The 18,144-nt window shown below is 40.8% G+C and overlaps 2 protein-coding genes across 2 annotated transcripts in view; both read left to right on the top strand.

The window, feature by feature from the left end:
* MNAT1 (MNAT1 component of CDK activating kinase) overlaps positions 1 to 18,144 on the top strand; it is a 291,203-nt gene that overhangs the window by 40,762 nt on the left and 232,297 nt on the right. The gene's annotated exons all lie outside the window — the stretch shown is intronic.
* On the top strand, positions 7,519 to 8,925 carry LOC105747352 (large ribosomal subunit protein eL31-like). The gene has a single exon (XM_058293327.2). The coding sequence runs from the start codon at positions 7,724 to 7,726 to the stop codon at positions 8,099 to 8,101; it is 378 nt and encodes a 125-aa protein (XP_058149310.1). The 5' UTR covers positions 7,519 to 7,723; the 3' UTR covers positions 8,102 to 8,925.

Genomic DNA, 18,144 nt, shown 5'->3' with positions numbered 1-18,144 from the left:
TAAGTATTATATGTAGAAGTTAGAATTTAACAAACTAGAAATTATTGAAAACATATGGCTGAAGTAGATTGGTTAATAGAATACTTCACAGTAAACAATCATGTGCATACGTAAATATATATATGCGTATATATATATTTTTTTAACCAAAAGATATTACTGGAAATTGAACTTGTGCTTGTTGATTTATGTTCTTTCTATTAAGATTGTGTTTCCAGTTGCTGTATTTGTGTTTTTGTTTTTAAAATTATGTTTACAGAGAGAGATTTTGGTGCAGTGGTTAAAAAGCACCAACTCTGGAATCAGAGAACCTCCCGTTTTAATCCTTGCGCTGCCACTTACTAGCTTTGTGACCTTCAGCAGGGTACTTAACCTTTTTGACTCACAGATTCCTAAATTTCTAAAATGGTGAGAAAAATAACATTTTTCACTTTACAGCCTTGTTGTGAAGATGTGATAAATTACTATTTGTGCAATGTTTTTGGCATGTTCTGGCTTGTACCTAGCAGCTACTATTCATTAGGTACTTACTATGGTTATTATTAAGAGTGTTAGTGTCAATCTTAAGTGTTAAGTAGTGTTTTTATGTGATAAATGATAAAATATTTGTAATGGATTTTAGATGGACTAACTGTACTGGTCAATCAGATGTAATCATAGCCAACAATTTCTGTGCATATGCATTCAAAAATTAAACGCACTCCATAGCCACCAAAAATACACTCTCCTTTTCCTGTCTGCATTTTCATGTCTGCAGATTTACTATATCTAGTCATCTTTTATGAGTGATACTGTACAATATTTGTCCTATGTGCCTTGCTTATTTCACTGAACATAGTGTTTTCAAGGGATACCTGTGTTTTAACATGTTTCAGAACTTCATTTGTTCTTTTTTTTTTTTTTTTTTAGAGAAGTTGAGGGTTGACAGAACAAGCATACATTAAATACAGGATTCTAAAACATTGCCCTACCACCAACACCTAGCATTGGTATGGAATAATTGTTAAATTGATGATGGTGCTTTTTCATAATTGTACTACTTTTTTTAAACAGTAGTTACCTTTGCTACATCTGGTGAAAGATTGTGAAAATGGTATTATTAACTATGGTCTATAGTTTACATTAGATGTATTATTTTTTCCCATATACCACCCTATACTAACATTCTGTATTAGTGTCATACGTTTGTTATAATTCATGAAAGAACATTCTTATATTTTTATTATTAACTATCGACTATAATGGGTTCACTGTTATATAGTCCTATGTTTTACCACTTAATTTTTGTTTTAATAACATATGCAGCTCTGAATTTGTTAACATTAGACTTGGTAAAGCCCCACTTCTTTGAGATACGGATTTTCTGGTGGCCAGGGAACTTGAACTTGGCCCAGTGCAGCATTTTTTTTTTAAAAAAAAGATTTATTTATTTATTTCTCTCCCCTTCCACCCGCCCACCCCCGTTGTCTGTTCTCTGTGTCTATTTGCTGCATCTTCTTTGTCCACTTCTGTTGTTGTCAGTGGCACGGGAATCTGTGTCTCTTTTTGTTGCGTCATCTTATTGTGTCAGCTCTCCGTGTGTGCAGCGTTTTGATCACATGCTCCTTATATTGAAGCTTGTTGCAGATGGACTTGCTGACTTGGCCATGTGGACCCTGGTCACCACACCCTAGTGCTTTGCAAGGCACTTTGCATACCTGTCTGGAACCTATCGGCCCCAGCACAGGACGACATCCTATTGATGCAGATGACATAGTCTCATTGTTGTTTGGATTTACGTTTCCCTAATAGCTAGTGATATTGAGTATATTTTCATGGTCCTTTTTTATCCATTTATGTATTATTTTTGGAGAAATGATTTTTAGCCATTTTTTCACTGGGTTGTTTGTCCTGTTATTTTAAGTTGTAGGGTTTCTTTATATATGCTGGATATTAAACTGATAGGATATATGGTTTCCAAATATTTTCTCTTTCAGTAGGTTGTCTTTTTTTTTTTTAAGATTTATTTTTCATTTATTTCTCTCCCCTTACCCGCCACATCCTCAACTGTCTGCTCTCTGTGTCTGTTCGCTGTGTGCTCTTCTGTGTCCGCTTGTATTCCTGTCAGTGGCACCTGGAATCTGTGTCTCGTTTTGTTGCATCATCTTGCTGCATCAGCTCTCCGTGTGTGTGGTGCCATTCCTGGGCAGTCTGCACTTTTTTCACACTGGGCGGCACTCCTTACGGGGTGTGCTCCATGTGCATGGGGCTTCCCTACATGGGGGACACCCCTGTGTGACACAACACTCCTTGTGTGCATCAGTACCGTGCATAGGTCAGTTCATCACACGGGTCAGGAGGCCCTGAGTTTGAACCTTGGACCTCCCATGTGGTAGGTGGACGCCCTATCTGTTGGGCCAAATCTACTTCCCTATCTTTTATTTTCATGACAAAGACCTTTGAGGCAAAAAGTTTTTAATTTTGAGGAGTTTTCATTTATCTTTTGTTTCTTTTGCTACTTGTACTTAAGTGTAAAGTCTAGGAAACCATTGCCTAACACGAGATCCTGAAGATGCTTCCCTACATTTACTTCTAGGAGTTTCGTAGTTCAGATACTTATATTTAGGTTTTTGATCCATTTTTTTAAAATTTTTGTATATAATGTGAGATAGAGGTCCTTTTTCATTCATTTGCATATGAATATCCAGTTCTCCCAGCGCCATTTGTGGAAGAGACTGTTCTTTCTCAATTTAGTAGATTCAGCAGCCTTGTCAAAAATCAGTTGGCCATAGATGTGAGGGTCTGTTTCTGAACTCTCAATTTGATTACATTGCTCAAAATATCTATCTGTGTGCTAGTCCATGCTATTTTGACCACTGTAGCTTTGCAATATGCTTTAGAGTCAGGAAGTGTGAGCCCTCCAACTTTGTTCTTTTTCAAGATGTTTTTGGCTATTTGGAGCCCATTACCCTTCCAAATTGATTTGTTAATTGGCTTTTCCATTTCTGAAAAGTAGGCTGTTGGAATTTTGATTGGGATTGTGTTGAATCTGCAAATAATTTTGAGTAGAATTGACATCTTAATAATATTTAGTCCAATATATATACATAGAATTTCCAATATATGCAAAATTTCCTTCCATTTATATAGGTCTTCTTTGATTTTTTTTAAGCAATATTTTATAGTTTTCTATGTATAAGTCCTTTATATCTTTAGTTAGGTTTATTCCTAGATATTTGATTCTTTTAGTTGCTATTTTTTTCTTGATTTCTTCCTCATGTTACTCTTTACTATTGTATAGAAACAGTACTGGTTTTTGTGTGTTGATCTTGTAAACGGCTACTTTGCTAAAGTTGTTTATTTGTGCTAGTAGCTTTGTTGTAGATTTTTTGGGACTTTCTATGAAAAGGATCATGTCACTTGCTAATAGTTACAGTTTTATTTCTTCCTTTCCACTTTGGATATCTTTTATTTTTCTTGCCTAATTGCTCTGGTGAGAACTTCTAGTACAGTATTGAATAGCAATAGTAGCAGTGGGCATCCTTGTCTTGTTCCAGATCTTAGAGGGAAAGCTTTCAGTCTTTCACCGTTGAGTATGATGTTAGCTCTAAGTTTTATGTATGCCCTTTATCATGTTGAGGATATTTCCTGTTATTCCTATTTTTCTAAATGTTTTTATCATAAAAAGATGCTAGGTTTGTTAAATACCTTCTCAGCATCAGTGGAGATGATCATATGTTTTTTCTGTATGTTTTGTTAGTGTGGTGTATTACATTAATTGATTTTCTTATGTTGAACCACTCTTGTGTGGTTATATACCTGGGATACTTGTATACTTGATCATGATTTATAATTCTTTTAACTTGCCTTTGGATTTCATTTGCATGTATTTTTTGAGGGTTTTTGTATCTATATTCACAAGAGAAATTGGTCTGTAATTTTTTTTTCTTGTATATTTATCTGGTTTTGGTTTTAGGGTAATTCACTCATAGAATGAGTTAGGTAATGTTCCCTCTTGTTCAACTTTTTAGATATAGTTGAGCAGGATTGGTGTTAATTCTTCTTCGAATGTTTGGCCTAATTCACCTATGGAGCCATCTGGTCTTGGGAATTTCTTTGTTGGGAGGTTTTTTTTTTTTTTTTTTTTTTTTTTTTTTTTAATTTTTTTATTTTTTATTGACTTTGTAATAATATTACATTAAAAATATATATGTGAGGTCCCATTCAACCCCACCCCCCCACCCCCCCTCTCCCCCCCCCCCAACAACACTCGTTCCCATCATCATGACACATCCATTGGATTTGGTAAGTACATCTTTGGGCACCTCTGCACCTCATATACATTGGTTCACATCATGGCCCATACTCTCCTCTATTCCATCATGTAGGCCCTGTGAGGATTTACAATGTCCGGTGATTACCTCTGAAGCACCATCCAGGGCAGCTCCATGTCCCGAAGATGCCTCCACCTCTCATCTCTTCCTGCCTTTCCCCATACTCTTTGTCCATTATGTCCACTTTTCCCAATCCAATGCCACCTCTTCTATGTGGACACTGGATTGGTTGTGTCCATTGCACCTTTATGTCAAGAGGAGGCTCAGATTCCACCTGGATGCTGGATGCAATCCTCCCATTTTCAGTTGTAATCACTCTAGGCTCCATGGTGTGGTGGTTGTCCTTCTTCACCTCCATCTTAGCTGAGTGTGGTAAGTCCAATAAATCAGATTGTAGGTGCTGGAGTCTGTTGAGGCTCAGGATCTGGTTATCACATTGTCAGTCCAGAGATTCAAATCCCCTAAATATATCTTAAACCCCAACATTAACTGCACCTCCAGCACATTAGCATGAAAGTCTTATGAAGGGAGATCCCATCTGAGTCCAGATTCATCACACATAAACACCATTTCCAAAGAGGGGCCATCTGACCTGGTAGTTAACCCCATCGGCCATGACCATAACTCCCATGGGTCTCTTTAGCCCTCAAAGGAACCAATATCTGGGGGTTGTATCTGCTTTATCTGTCTCTCTGACTCTGCTCAGTTGTGCATGAGGGCAAACCTTCTGCCAGCCTCCAGACTCTTTTTTAGAAACTCGTAGCCATATAAACTCATTTCTCCTTTCCATTTCCCCCTTACTTTAGGTCAAACAGCATTTTAAAGTCATGGTATTTTATGTTGACATGGATATTCTGCTGATCCGCATTGAACCTTCCGTATAAGGTCATTTTCCAGTTGCATCATCAGTTGGTAGTTGATAGTGGTCCCTCGTTGCCAGGGAGGCTCATCCCCGGGTGTCATGTCCCACGCTGGGGGGAAGGCATTGCATTTACATGCTGAGTTTGGCTTCGAGACTGGCCACATTTGAGTAACATGAAGGCTGACAGAAGGAAATTCCCAGGCACAAAGTTGCTCTAGGCCTTGTTATTATTTTGGGTTTATCAGCTCACAAGCATAGTCATTAGTATCAGGGGCTCACTGTTGAACCCTCACTCCCTCCCGGTCCCCACCACTGTACCTGGGAGACTGTCGCTGCTCCCCTAGGGACCACGACAGAGCACCACTGGCCAGGAACCCAGTACCCCCCCTACTGTGGTTTTTAATTGTTGCCACTATGAGTATATCCAAACATTACCATGCACCCTGGACATATGTTCTGTACAGCTCCCTGTCAGTCATATATCACCTGTCATTGGTATCCCCTACCAGTATCCCTCCATTGCCATTGTTGAAACACTCTGTGATCCAGAACTCCCCGAAATTTGAAGCCCAATATAATGTTATGGTCCCTTACTAGGGAATGGCATATAGCGATGAGTTTAAAGGATAGATAAAGAACTTGGATAAAGTTAGATAAAGAACTTAGATAAAGAATGTTGACTTGAAAAAATTCCACATCCTATTTTTTTCTTTTTTTTTCTTTCCCCCCCCCCCCCCCCCTAATTATTCAGCTTTTCTTCACAGGAGTCCTAGACCACAGCAATGCATATATATAATATACAGCACTCCCACACATCCACCAGAAAACCTTTTCCCTTCCACAGTGATATTCTTACGCTCTATTCATATCATATTTACTTAAAGTGATGTACAGAGTCTGAGACATTAGCTTTCTAACAAGGTGACATCTGTGTTTACATTATGGTGCATACTTTAGGATACACAGTTCTTTACATTTTTAGTTATCCTATGTTTTACATTATGGTTTACATTATCAGTCTGTCATCTCCTATATGTTATGGTGTAATATTACATGTTTTATATCCATCCTTGTGTACTCTCAAGAAACTCCTCTCTTACCCCCCATTTACTTTGGTTCCACACATTTAACGTCCATTTTCCCTTCCACCTTGGTGCCCTCAGTGATAGCCTGTTGGGAGGTTTTTGATTACCTATTCAATCTCTTGTAATTGGTCTGTTGAGATCTTTTATTTCTTTTAAAGTCAGTGTAGGTTCTTCATGTGTTTCTAGGGACTTGTCCATTTCATTTAAGTAGTCTAATTTGTTGGTATGCAGTTATTCATAGTATCCTCTTATGATCCTTTTTATTTGCGTGGAGTCCGTAGTAATGTCCCCCATCTCTCTTGTCTCCTTTGTAGACAAGATCATATGCAAAACATAAAATAGCAGGAATTTCAGACAGGGCTCAAGACAATGACTGAATATATAACAGTGGTAAGAAATTAAAAAGGAAATTTCACTCTTTCCTCAGTAAAATATGTATGTGTTTAATGGTATGAGGCTCATTTTGGGGAAAAACGCGTTTTGTATAGAAAGACTTAATTTCCTCTACACGCCAGAAAAAATGGTTTCAGGTCTTGGACTAGACAAGGAAATCAAAATAAGATGAGAATAGTTTCACACAAACTCAGTGCTATAACTGTGTTTACCATCTTCTTATGCAATTAAAAATCTTAAACTTCCATTGAATTATGCTAAACAAGTACACTGAATTTTTTTTTCCTTAGGAAGTTTTCAACCAAATTGGAATTAAATTAAAATTTATCTCACTTTAAGCAAGACCTAGTGCTTGCTCTGTGACATATCACAGGGCAAAATCCCTCCAACAGCACTGACCCAAGAGGTACTGCATGAAGGACTCACTGGCCGTAAGACTCAGGGTTCCCTTAGGTCTCCCAAAAAGGCCAGGGGAGTCCAACTTCAACAATAGGAAGAGAAGTCCCTTCCAAGTCTGGCTTTTATTTTATTATTTTTTATTTATTTCTCTCCCCTTCTTCCCCTCCCCCCCAGTTGTCTGCTCTCTGTGTACACTCGCTGTGTGTTCTTCTGTGACTGCCTCTGTCCTTATCAGCGTCCTGGGAATCTGTGTTTCTTTTTGTTGCGTAATCTTGTTGTGTCAGCTCTCCGTGTGTGTGGCACCATTTGGGCAGGCTGCACTTTCTTTTGTGCTGGGCAGCTCTCCTTACGGGGCGCGCTTCTTGTGCGTGGGGCTCCCCTACGCGAGGGACACTCCTGCGTGGCAGGGCACTCCTTGTGCGCATCAGCACTGCACATGGGCCAGCTCCACATGGGTCGAGGAGGCCCGGGTTGAACTGCGGACCTCCCATGTGGTAGGCGGACGCCCTATCCATTGGGCCAAGTCCACTTCCCCAAGTCTGGCTTTTAGCTGTACCAAGATCTCAAACAGATCTTTTGTCCCCTTCACCAGCAAGGCCACACAGCATAGTAGCAGAACAGTATCAAGAGGGCCAAAGAGCTTTTTTCTTTTATGACTTGGTCGACATAGAATGGCTCCTGCTAAGAAGGGTGGCGAGAAGAAAAAGGGCTGTTCTGCCATCAATGACGTGGTGACCAGGGTATACACCATCAACATTCACAAGCGCATCCATGGAACGTGCTTCAAGAAACGTGCCCCTTGGGCCCTCAAAGCGATCTGGATATTTGCCATGAAGAAGATGGGAACGCCAGATGTGCGCATTGACACAAAGCTGAACAAGACTGTCTGGGCCAAAGGGATAAGGAATGTCCCATATCATATCCATGTACGGTTGTCCAGAAAATGTAATGAGGATGAAGATTCCCCAAACAAGCTCTATATATTGGTTATCTATGTACCTGTCACCACTTTGAAAAACCTACAGACAGACAATGTGGATGAAAACTAATAGCTGATTATCAAGTAAAATGATAAAATAACAACAACAAAAAAAGAGGGCCAGTGTACACCACTATGTCATGATTTGTTAATGCTCACGTTCCTAGTGGTAAAGATATCAAGAATTGCTGATATGCTTATGAGCCTTTTGCTCTTGAAATTGCAAATTAGCCTAATGTTGTAGGATGCCTAAAAGTTACCTCCTGAGAGCCTCCATGTTTCTCAAATGTGGCCACTCTCTAAGCCAAACTCAGCATATAAATGCATTACCTTCCCTCCAGTGTGGGACATGACTCCCGGGAATGAGCCTTCCTGGTACTGAGGGATTAGTACCAATACTGACTGGTGATGCAACTGGAAAAAGACCTTGAATAAAAGGGGAAATGGTAAAGACAAATGAGTTTATATGGCTAAAATAGACAGCCAAAGTAGATACTACCCCAAATAGTAGGGCTCCTGAGGGTGCTGGAGAGACCCAGGTCCTATGGTCATGGCAGTTAGCTCCAGAGTTTGGTGCCTTGCCAGTGGGCCCTACTTTGGAGTTTGTGCTCCTGGTGTGACAGAGTTGGACTCAGATGTGACTTACCTACACATGCCTCTTCTGTCCCTTTTATTGAACCTATAGTTGGTGCTGGAGTTGGTAGTTGTATGTCCAAGAGACTTGAATCTCTGGGCTGTCCATGTGCCAGCTGGGCCCTGGGCTTCAGTAGAGTTGCAACACCTATTCTCCAGTTCATTGGACTCACCCAGGACAACTCACAAGGAGGTGAGGATGGACAACTGCCACACCAAGGAACCGAGAGAGTCTACAACTGCAAGTGAGAGGCCCATCCATCAGCCATGTGGGATCAAAGTCCCCTCTTAATTAGAGGTGGAGTGGGCATCACCATCCCAGAATCCTCATGATTGAGGAATAAAATATGGACTAGAGTAGACTTACTGATTTTCTACTCTAGACTTATTGTGATTCTAGTAAGGGAAGAGGTTGTATCATTGATATGGAGACAATGGCCACTGGAGTTGCTGAAGGCAGGGAGAATGAAAAAGACATGTAATGTGGGGACATTTTCAGGACTTGGAATTGTCCTGAATGACATTGCAAAGACAGATATATAGGACATTATATATACTGTCATAACCTACAGAATGGAGTGGGAGAGAGTATGAAGTACAATGGAAACTATAATCCATGCTATGTAGCAGTGCTCCAAAATGTATTCATTACTTGCAATGAATGGACCACACTAATGAAAGAAGTTGTTAATGTGGGGAAAAGTGGGAGGTGTGGGGAGTGGGGCATATGGGAATTCCTTATATTTTTTATGTAACATTTTATGTAATCTAAGTATCTTTTAAAAATTTAATTAAAGATATCAAGAAACCTGTGTTTTGGAACATCACAAGCATTATTTACCTAGTAAACAATAATTAAAGTTCTTGTCTAGGATAAATGATGCAAAAATAGGTAATGAGGGCTCATACCATCATGACACCTAGTTCATGCAAACTTTTCAAGAGGCTAAGAAAAGAAAGTTATTTAAATTATTTTGTGAAAACTAGTACAAACTTGGTCTCAAACCAACAGATAACACAGATTCAACATTTACAACTAAAATAGTAAGCAAAATCCTCTACCCAGTTATGATTTCAAAAAGTTCTGGAAGCTTGTTAGTTGGAGGATAATACTGGGAAAGTAAAACAATGATTTTGGAAGTAGATGAGGATTGCGGTTAATAATATAAATACAGGGAAATGGACTTGCCCAGTGGTTAGGACGTCCATCTACCACATGGGAGGTCCGCGGTTCAAACCCCGGGCCTCCTTGACCCGTGTGGAGCTGGCCCATGCACAGTGCTGATGCGCGCAAGGAGTGCCCTGACACACAGGGGTGTCCCCTGCGTAGGGGAGCCCCACGTGCAAGGAGTGCGCCCCATGTGCAAGGAGTGCGCCCCACGTGCAAGGAGTGCGCCCCATAAGGAGAGCCGCTCAGCGCGAAAGAAAGTGCAGCCTGCCCAGGAATGGCGCCGCCCACACTTCCCTTCCCGCTGACGGCAACAGAAGCGCTGACGACAACAGAAGCGCTGACGACAACAGAAGCGGACAAAGAAACAAGACGCAGCAAATAGACACAGAGAACAGACAACCGGGGGAGGGGGGGGAATTAAATAAATAAATAAATCTTTAAAAAAATATATATATAAATACAGGAGTGTTCTACCATAGGGTGTTAAAAATGTGATACATGGGAAAATGTAACTAATTTAATGTATGGACTATAGTTAACAACAAGGTAATTGTAGCAAAAGCAAAGTTGGTATATCAATTATAAAGGTAAAAAAGAATATGGTATTTGGTTTTGTGAGATATGAATACTTATAGTAAGCACTTTTTCTCACCTTTTGTTTTTCAAATAAGGAGACCTTGGCCATATCATTTAACTAATCTGTGTTCATGTTTGTATCTTTCTGAACACTAGAGGAACAACTGAATTAACAGTTGGAATTAGATGAAATTTAAGTTCTTGATAAAGAACTTTTTAGGAGGAAAGTTTCCATTACTTGTTTAGCTGCCATTTTCTGTTCTGTTATTTTGTGAATTTGAAATAAAGTAGTTAATAAAAAATAAGAAATAAAAAAAAAGAGAACCACTCTAAAACTTTGCCCTTATTTGTTGTTTTTGCTTGAAATGTTTACTGGTTGCTTCTTGTGAGATGAAGGAAATGCATACCCATTCCTAGTTTGCCCAGAACTTTTTTGAAATCTAGCATATTTTTAATCTCTTCTATTGTGCCTTTCATCCCATTCTTTTTGGTTTCTTTTTATATTTTCAAGTTCTTTTTTATGTTTTTTTTAAAGATTTATTTATTTATTTCTCTCCCCTCCCCGCCCCCACCCTGGTTGTCTGTTCTCTGTGTCTATTTGCTGCGTCTTCTTTGTCCGCGGCACGGGAATCTGTGTTTCTTTTTGTTGCGTCATCTTGTTGTGTCAACTCTCCGTGTGTGCGGTGTCATTCTTGGGCAGGCTGCACTTTCTTTTTCGCACAGGGTGGCTCTCCTTACCGGGTGCACTCCTTGCGCGTGGGTCTCCCCTATGCGGGGGAGGGGCGGGCGGCACCCCCTGCGTGGCATGGTACTCCTTTTATGCATCAGCACTGCACATGGGCCAGCTCCACACAGGTCAAGGAGGCCTGGGGTTTGAACCGCGGACCTCCCATGTAGTAGACATCCTATCTACTGGGCCAAGTCCGCTTCCCTCATTGTCTTCTTAATGTACTTTATCTCTTCAGTCATATTTTCCTTTATCTCCATGAATTGATTTAAGAGTTATGTTTTAACTTCTTTTCTGAATTGTTTCAAATTCTGTTTCTCCTTCTGAGTTTTTAATTTGTTCCATTTACTTAGATGTATCTTCAGGTTTCTTTTTTTTTTTTTTAAAGATTTATTTATTTCTCTTCCTTCCCCCCCAGCCCCCCACCCCAGTTGCCTGTTCTCTGTGTCTATTTGCTGCGTGTTCTTCTTTGTCCGCTTCTGTTGTTGTCAGCAGCACGGGTATCTGTGTTTCTTTTTTTTGCATCATCTTGTTGTGTCAGCTCTCTGTGTGGTCGGTGACATTCCTGGGCAGGCTGAACTTTTTCTTTTTTGCTGGGTGGCTCTCCTTACGGGGCGCACTCCTTGTGCGTGGGGCTCCCCTCTGTGGGGGACACCCCTGTGTGGCTCGGCACTCCTTGAGCACACCAACACTGTGCATGGGCCAGCTGCACATGGGTCAAGGAGGCCCGGGGTTTGAACCACGGACCTCCCATGTGGTAGACGGATGCCCTAACCACTGGGCCAAGTCCACTTCCCCCGGTCTCTTTGTATGTCTTGTAATTTTTTATTGATATCTAGGTATCTGATTATCTTGATGCTTTAACTCTGAAGGTCACTTTTTCTGTCTTGTGTAGGGTTTTATTGTTGATTGGCTTTGTGTTAAGGCTCTTCTTATTGTATTAAGGCTCATCTTACTTTGTTAAGGTTCAACTTATTCTGGACCTTTTGAAAAGCCTGAGTTTAACTGATCAGATTTTCTCAGTTCTTCATTTTATTCTTGACCTGGATATGCAGTACAGTTTTTAAGGTTATACTTTTTGTGTAATTGCTTCATCTCCAGGAAAAAGCTTGCTTTTCTCTGTTCCTTCTTTGGGCACTGTATTAGTCAGTGAAAGGGGTGCTGATGCAAAAACCAGGAATTGGTTGGTTTTTATAAAGGGTTTTTATATGGGGTGGGAGTTTACAGATACCAGGCCAGAAAGCATAAGGTACTTCCCTCACCAAAGTCTATTTGGAGCAAGATGCTGCCGATGTCTGTGAGGGTTCAGGCTTGCTGGGTTCCTATATTCCTGGACTAGCTTTTCTTTGGGTTCAATGTTCTTCTCTTCCTGAGGCTAGCTTCTCTTTCCTCTGTGAGCTCAATTCCTGGGGCTTCAGCTTAAGTCTTTAGCATCATACTCCAACATAAAAACTCTAACATCAGAAACCCTCAACTCTGTCCTTTGCCATGCCTTTTATCTGTGAATTCCCACCCACCAAGGGGCAGGGACTCCATGCCCTAATGACATGGCCCAATTAAAGCCCTAATCATAACTCAGTCATGCCCAGGTACTGATCAGATTACAAACATAATCTAATATCTATTTTTTGGAATTTATAACCATATCCAACTGCTACACTCCACCCTCTGAATTCCAAAAAGAGACTACAATATTTAAAAAAAACTTAAATCAGTAACAATGCAAGTACTAAATCATATTGCACAATCAATTTAAAGATATACAGGTTGTCTTGGACCTCTGAAACTTACAAAACAATTCATCTGCTTCCAATACACAAATGGACGGACAAAGGATAAACATTCTCATTGCAGTAAGGGGAAATTGGAACAGAAACATGAGGCTGGGGTTCCTCTACAGTTCAGTAAACCTGCAGGGCATCCTCCATTTGATTTCAAATTTATTTTTATTTTTTATTTATTTATTTATTTATTTTGTCTTTGTTTTTTTAAGGTTACATTAAAAAAATATGAAGTCCCTATATACCCCCCACCCCCCCAGAGTCATTCTTAAGAAGATGGTTTCTTCTCCTTGAGGCAATATGGGGACCCACCCTTTCCACTGGCTTGCCCAACAGCCATTTTCTTGGTTCCACCTTCATCAAACATCTATGTGTCCACCAAGCTCCAGAAATGTCCCTCCAAGAGTGTTGGGGTGATTGTCACACCTTATCCATTTATAAAACCATTCCAGCATTTTGGCAATTGCAAAAGCACTTCCCCACTCCTCGGTACCAAATTCTGTAATTAGTCAGCCAAAGGGGTGCTGATGCAAAAATACCAGAAATGGTTGGTTTTTATAAAGGGTATTTATTTGGAGTGGGAGCTTACAGATACAAGGCCATAAACCATAAGTTACTTCCCTCACCAAAGTCTGTTTGGAACAAGATGGCTGCCGACATCTGCGAGGGTTCAGGCTTCCTGGGGTGCCACGTTCCTGGGGCTTGCTTTTCTTTGGATTCAATGTTCCTTTCTTTCTGGGGCTAGCTTCTCTCCTCTGTGAGCTTAATTCCCAGTGCTCCAGCTTAAGTCTTCAGCATCAAACTCCAACATCAGAAACCCTTAACTCTGTTCTTTGCCATTTCTTTTATCTGTGAATCCCCACCCACCAAGGGGCAGGGACTCCATGCCCTAATGACACTGCCCAGTTAAAGTCCTAATCATAACTCAATCAGGCCCAGCTACAGATCAGATTACAAACATAATCCGATATCTATTTTTGGAATTCATAGCCATATCAAACTGCTGCAGGCACCTTGATCTATTCTCTTGTTTTTGTGTAGAATTTTCTCCTCAACTCCTATGATTTATTTAAATTCTACCCCTGAGTGCTCCATTTTCCTTATAATTTTCAGTTGTGGGATCCTCCAGTCTTAAACTGGTTTAGTTTAAACTCCCCTACCCACTTTTTTCCTCTCTGTAAGGCTTTCCTCCCTCCAGTTTCTTCCCTGTTAGCTTACCTACCCTGGGGAGCAAGATGGGGTCATTCCAGAAAGGTGTGTCACTCCAGAAAAGTCCATTTTGTACTTAGGGAGTCAAGCCAACAGTAATTGTAGTGATTGAATGCACACCACTTTGCCACTTTTATTTGGTTCCTTCCCCTGTGGGCCTTAAGTACTTTAAATACGTCATATCACTACTTCTTGCCTCCATGATTTCTGATGAGAAGTCAACAGCCTTACTGAGGATCTCTTGTGAGAAATCACTTTTCTCTTCATGGTTTTAGAATTCTTTCTTTATCTTTGACTTTTGACATTTTGAGTAGTATGTATCTTGAAATAGGTCTTTTAGGGCCTATCCTGTTTGGAGTACTTTGTGATTCTTGGACATGCATATTTATGTCTTTCGTAGGAGTTGGGATATTTTTGGCCATTATCCTATCTCTTCTTTCGACTGTATGATTTCGATTGTTCTGTGTTCCAGGTCACTGATTCTTTTGGCTGTTCAGTTCTGTTGTATGCCTCCAGTGTCATTTTTAATCGCTAGTCTTGTTTTTCATCCCCATAATTTCTGTTTCTTTAACCTTTCTAATTCTTTTTCCCCCACACATTTAAAAAATATTCTTTAGCTCTATATCCATATTTAGTTTATTTGTATCTGTATTTTCCTTCAACTCATTGAATGGATTTAGGATATTTGCTTGTACTTCTTTGAGTAATTGTTCCAAAGTCAGTAATTGTTTCAAAGTCTCTTACTCTAAAGTTTTGTTTCCTTCCCTGAGCCATATCTTCCTGTTTGTTAGTATGGCTTGTAATTTTTTGCTGACATTTGGGCATCTGATTATTTTGATGCGCTAACTCTGAAATTCAGTTTCTCCCTCTTGCCTGGAGTTTTACTATAGATTGGCTGTGTGTTAAGGCTCTTTTTCAATGCTTGGTCCAGCTTATACTGAACCTTCAGAATAGCCCACATTTAACTGTTCAGATTTTTTCAGGTCTTCTGCACCGGTTTCTTGCCCTGGACATTTGGTACAACTTTTATGTGCAATTGTTACACCTCCAGGAGAAGGCAGCTTTTCCTGTTTCTTCTCCAGGAGTTCTTGATTCTGTTCTCCATGCAGATTTTCTTTCCAAGCTCCTGTGTTTTGCTCAACTGCTCTCTCTCACTCAGTGCCCCCCCCCTTTTTTCAGATTTATTTATTTATCCCCCCTTTGTCTGTTCTCTGTGTCTTCTTTATCCACTCCTGTTGTTGTCAGCGGCCCGGGAATCTGTGTTTCTTTTTGTTGCGTCATCTTGTTGTGTCTGCTCTCTGTGTGGGCGGCGCCATTCCTGGGCAGGCTGCACTTGCTTTCACACTGGGCTGCTCTCTTTATGGGGCACACTCCTTGCGCGTGGGGCTCCCCTATGCAGGGGCACCTCTGCATGGCACGGCACTCCTTGCGCGCATCAGCACTGCACTTGGGCCAGCTCCACACGGGTCAAGGAGGCCCAGGGTTTGAACCGCAGACCTCCCATGTGGTAGATGGACGCCCTAACCACTGGGCCAAGTCTGCTTCCCAGTGTCCCCTTTTCATTACAACTTTCAGTCCTTGGGCCATCTTGCCTTACACTAGTTTAGTATTCTCTTTTTTTCCGTGAGAGTTTTCTGCCTCTGGTAATTTCCATGTTAGGGAATCCTGCCTCAGGGAGCCGGATAGAGTCAGCATTCTAAAACACCCATTTTTTATTTGTGTTTCAGTAATTAGAGACCTATTGTGTGTGTGTACTGCTTGCTAACAGTTCTGCCATAGGTTTCTTTTGTTTCCACATTAGGGTATCCCACCCAAGGGAGCCAGATGAGGTCAGTGTTCCAAAACACCTGGATTTTTGTTTAGATGCTCCAGCAGTTAGAGACTAGGTTGGATGTGTGCATCCCTTGTAAATAATTCTGCCACTGGTCTCTGTTGTTTCCTGGGAGCCCTTTTGTATGCATGTGCTGGTGAGCTGCTTGGTTTCCACCCTGGGTTGATGTGGCCTTGGGTCCTCTTCCTGAATATACATGGGGTTCTAATTTGTTGCCTTTTGAGTGGCTCTGTTAACTGCCATTGCAAGAGGTATCTGGGCCAGAGTGCTGCCACTGGGTGTCTCTTAAGTTGGCTGGGCCAGAGTGCTGCCACTGGGTGTCTCTTAAATTGGGTGAAACTGAATGAGGGGGAGGGGACTGGCAGGTCTGATTCTCAGATCTCCTGTCTTCTTTTGTAGTGATTTTTTTTTTTAATCCAGCCTTTGTGGAGTCCTTCTCCAGCCTCTCTGTCTTCCAGAATTCCAAAGGAAGTGGGTTCTGTCGTTATTATTATTGGTAGTAGTATTAATATTATTTTAGGAGGTACTGGGGATTGAACCCTGGACCTTGTATATAGGAAACAGACCCTCAAACACTGAGCTACATCTGCTCCCCTGTTAATTGTTTTTTGGGTGAAACTTTCTAGAGAATGCCTTACATTGCCATCTTGGTAATAATCACTCCTGATTTAATTTTAATTTTAATTCTTTTATTATTAATTTTTTTCCTGCTTTAATTTTTGACTGAGTAATTTGCAAGAAGTCATATTACTCCACTATTGTACCAGTTTTCTATTTTTGTTTTCTATTTCTGTGTAATAAATTAACCCCAAACTTAAAAAAAGAAACATTATTCCACAGCTTTTATGGATCTGTAATTTTGGTGCACTTTAACTGAGTAGTTCTGGCTCAGGATGGTTCATTAGATTGCAATCAAGGGTTCAGCTGGGAGGAAGCGGATTTGGCCCAATGGATAGGGTGTCTGCCTACCACATGGGAGGTCCGTGGTTCAAACCCCAGGCGTCCTTGACCCGTGTGGAGCTGGCCCATGCACAGTGCTGATGCGCGCAAGGAGTGCCGTGCCATGCAGGGGTGTCACCTGCATAGGGGAGCCCCACATGCAGGGAGTGTGCCCTGTAAGGAGAGCTGCCCAGTGCGAAAGAAAGTGCAGCCTGCCCAAGAATAGCACCACATACTCGGAGAGCTGACACAACAAGAAGATGACGCAACAAAAAGAAACACAGATTCCTGGTGTGGCTGATAAGGATAGAAGTGGTCACAGAAGAATACACAGTGAATGAACACAGAGAGCAGACAACTGGGGGGGAGGGGTGAAAAATAAATAAAAAAATAAATCTAAAAAACAAAAAGGGTTCACCTGGGGCTACAGGCACCTGAAGACTTGATTGGGGTTGGAGAATCCACTTCTAAGCTCATTCATGTAGATTTTGTGAGGGAATCTTTGGTTATTTGCCAAATAGGCCTTTCCAAAGGGTTTCTTCAGTGTTCTCACAATATGGTTAAGAGGGAATGTACTCAAAATATCTGAGAGAGAGAGGGGCAGAATCTACAGTCTTATATGGAACAGCTTTGGAAGTCCAGCACCATCCTTTTTTACTGTATTCTGTTTGTTAGAATTCTAAGTACAGACCCACCTAAATACAGGTGGAAGGGTATTAGGTCTTGCCTTTTGACAAAAGAAGTATCAATGAATTTGTGGACATATAATAAGCCATATCAACTATATATCTATATGTTGATTACTGTAATTGCCCTAACTCAAGAGGGTTCCTACTGATCCTTGCTTCCTGGTATTCCTGCCTGTTATAATTTCTTCCTATATTTTGTCAGGGTTGCTCTGTGTGACCAGTAGCATACAGCAGAAGTAATGGTATATTACTTCCAAGGCTGGTGCATAAAAAGACACTTCAGCTTTGTGTTTATTCTCTCTCTTGGATTACTGTCAGAAAAGACAGTTTCTATGTTGTGAGCAGCCACATGGTTAGGCCCATGTGGTAGGGAACTGAAGCCTCCTGTCAATAGCTGTGTGAGTGAGCCATCTTGGAAGTGGATCCTCCAGCCCCAATTAAATGGTATCTTGACAAATAAGCCCCTCCTGGATTTTTGACATTCAGAATCTGAGTGCGATAATAAAGTCTATTGTTTTAAGCTGCTAAGTTAAGAAGTATTTTCTTTTTTTTTTTTT

Source organism: Dasypus novemcinctus, chromosome 3, assembly GCF_030445035.2.
Source record: "Dasypus novemcinctus isolate mDasNov1 chromosome 3, mDasNov1.1.hap2, whole genome shotgun sequence".
NCBI lineage: Eukaryota > Metazoa > Chordata > Mammalia > Cingulata > Dasypodidae > Dasypus > Dasypus novemcinctus.
This window is presented reverse-complemented; position numbering and strand designations above follow the sequence as displayed.

Bases quoted from the DNA above. Each gene is read 5' to 3' on its own strand.
- LOC105747352 (XM_058293327.2), top strand. From the start codon at position 7,724: ATGGCTCCTGCTAAGAAGGGTGGCGAGAAGAAAAAGGGCTGTTCTGCC.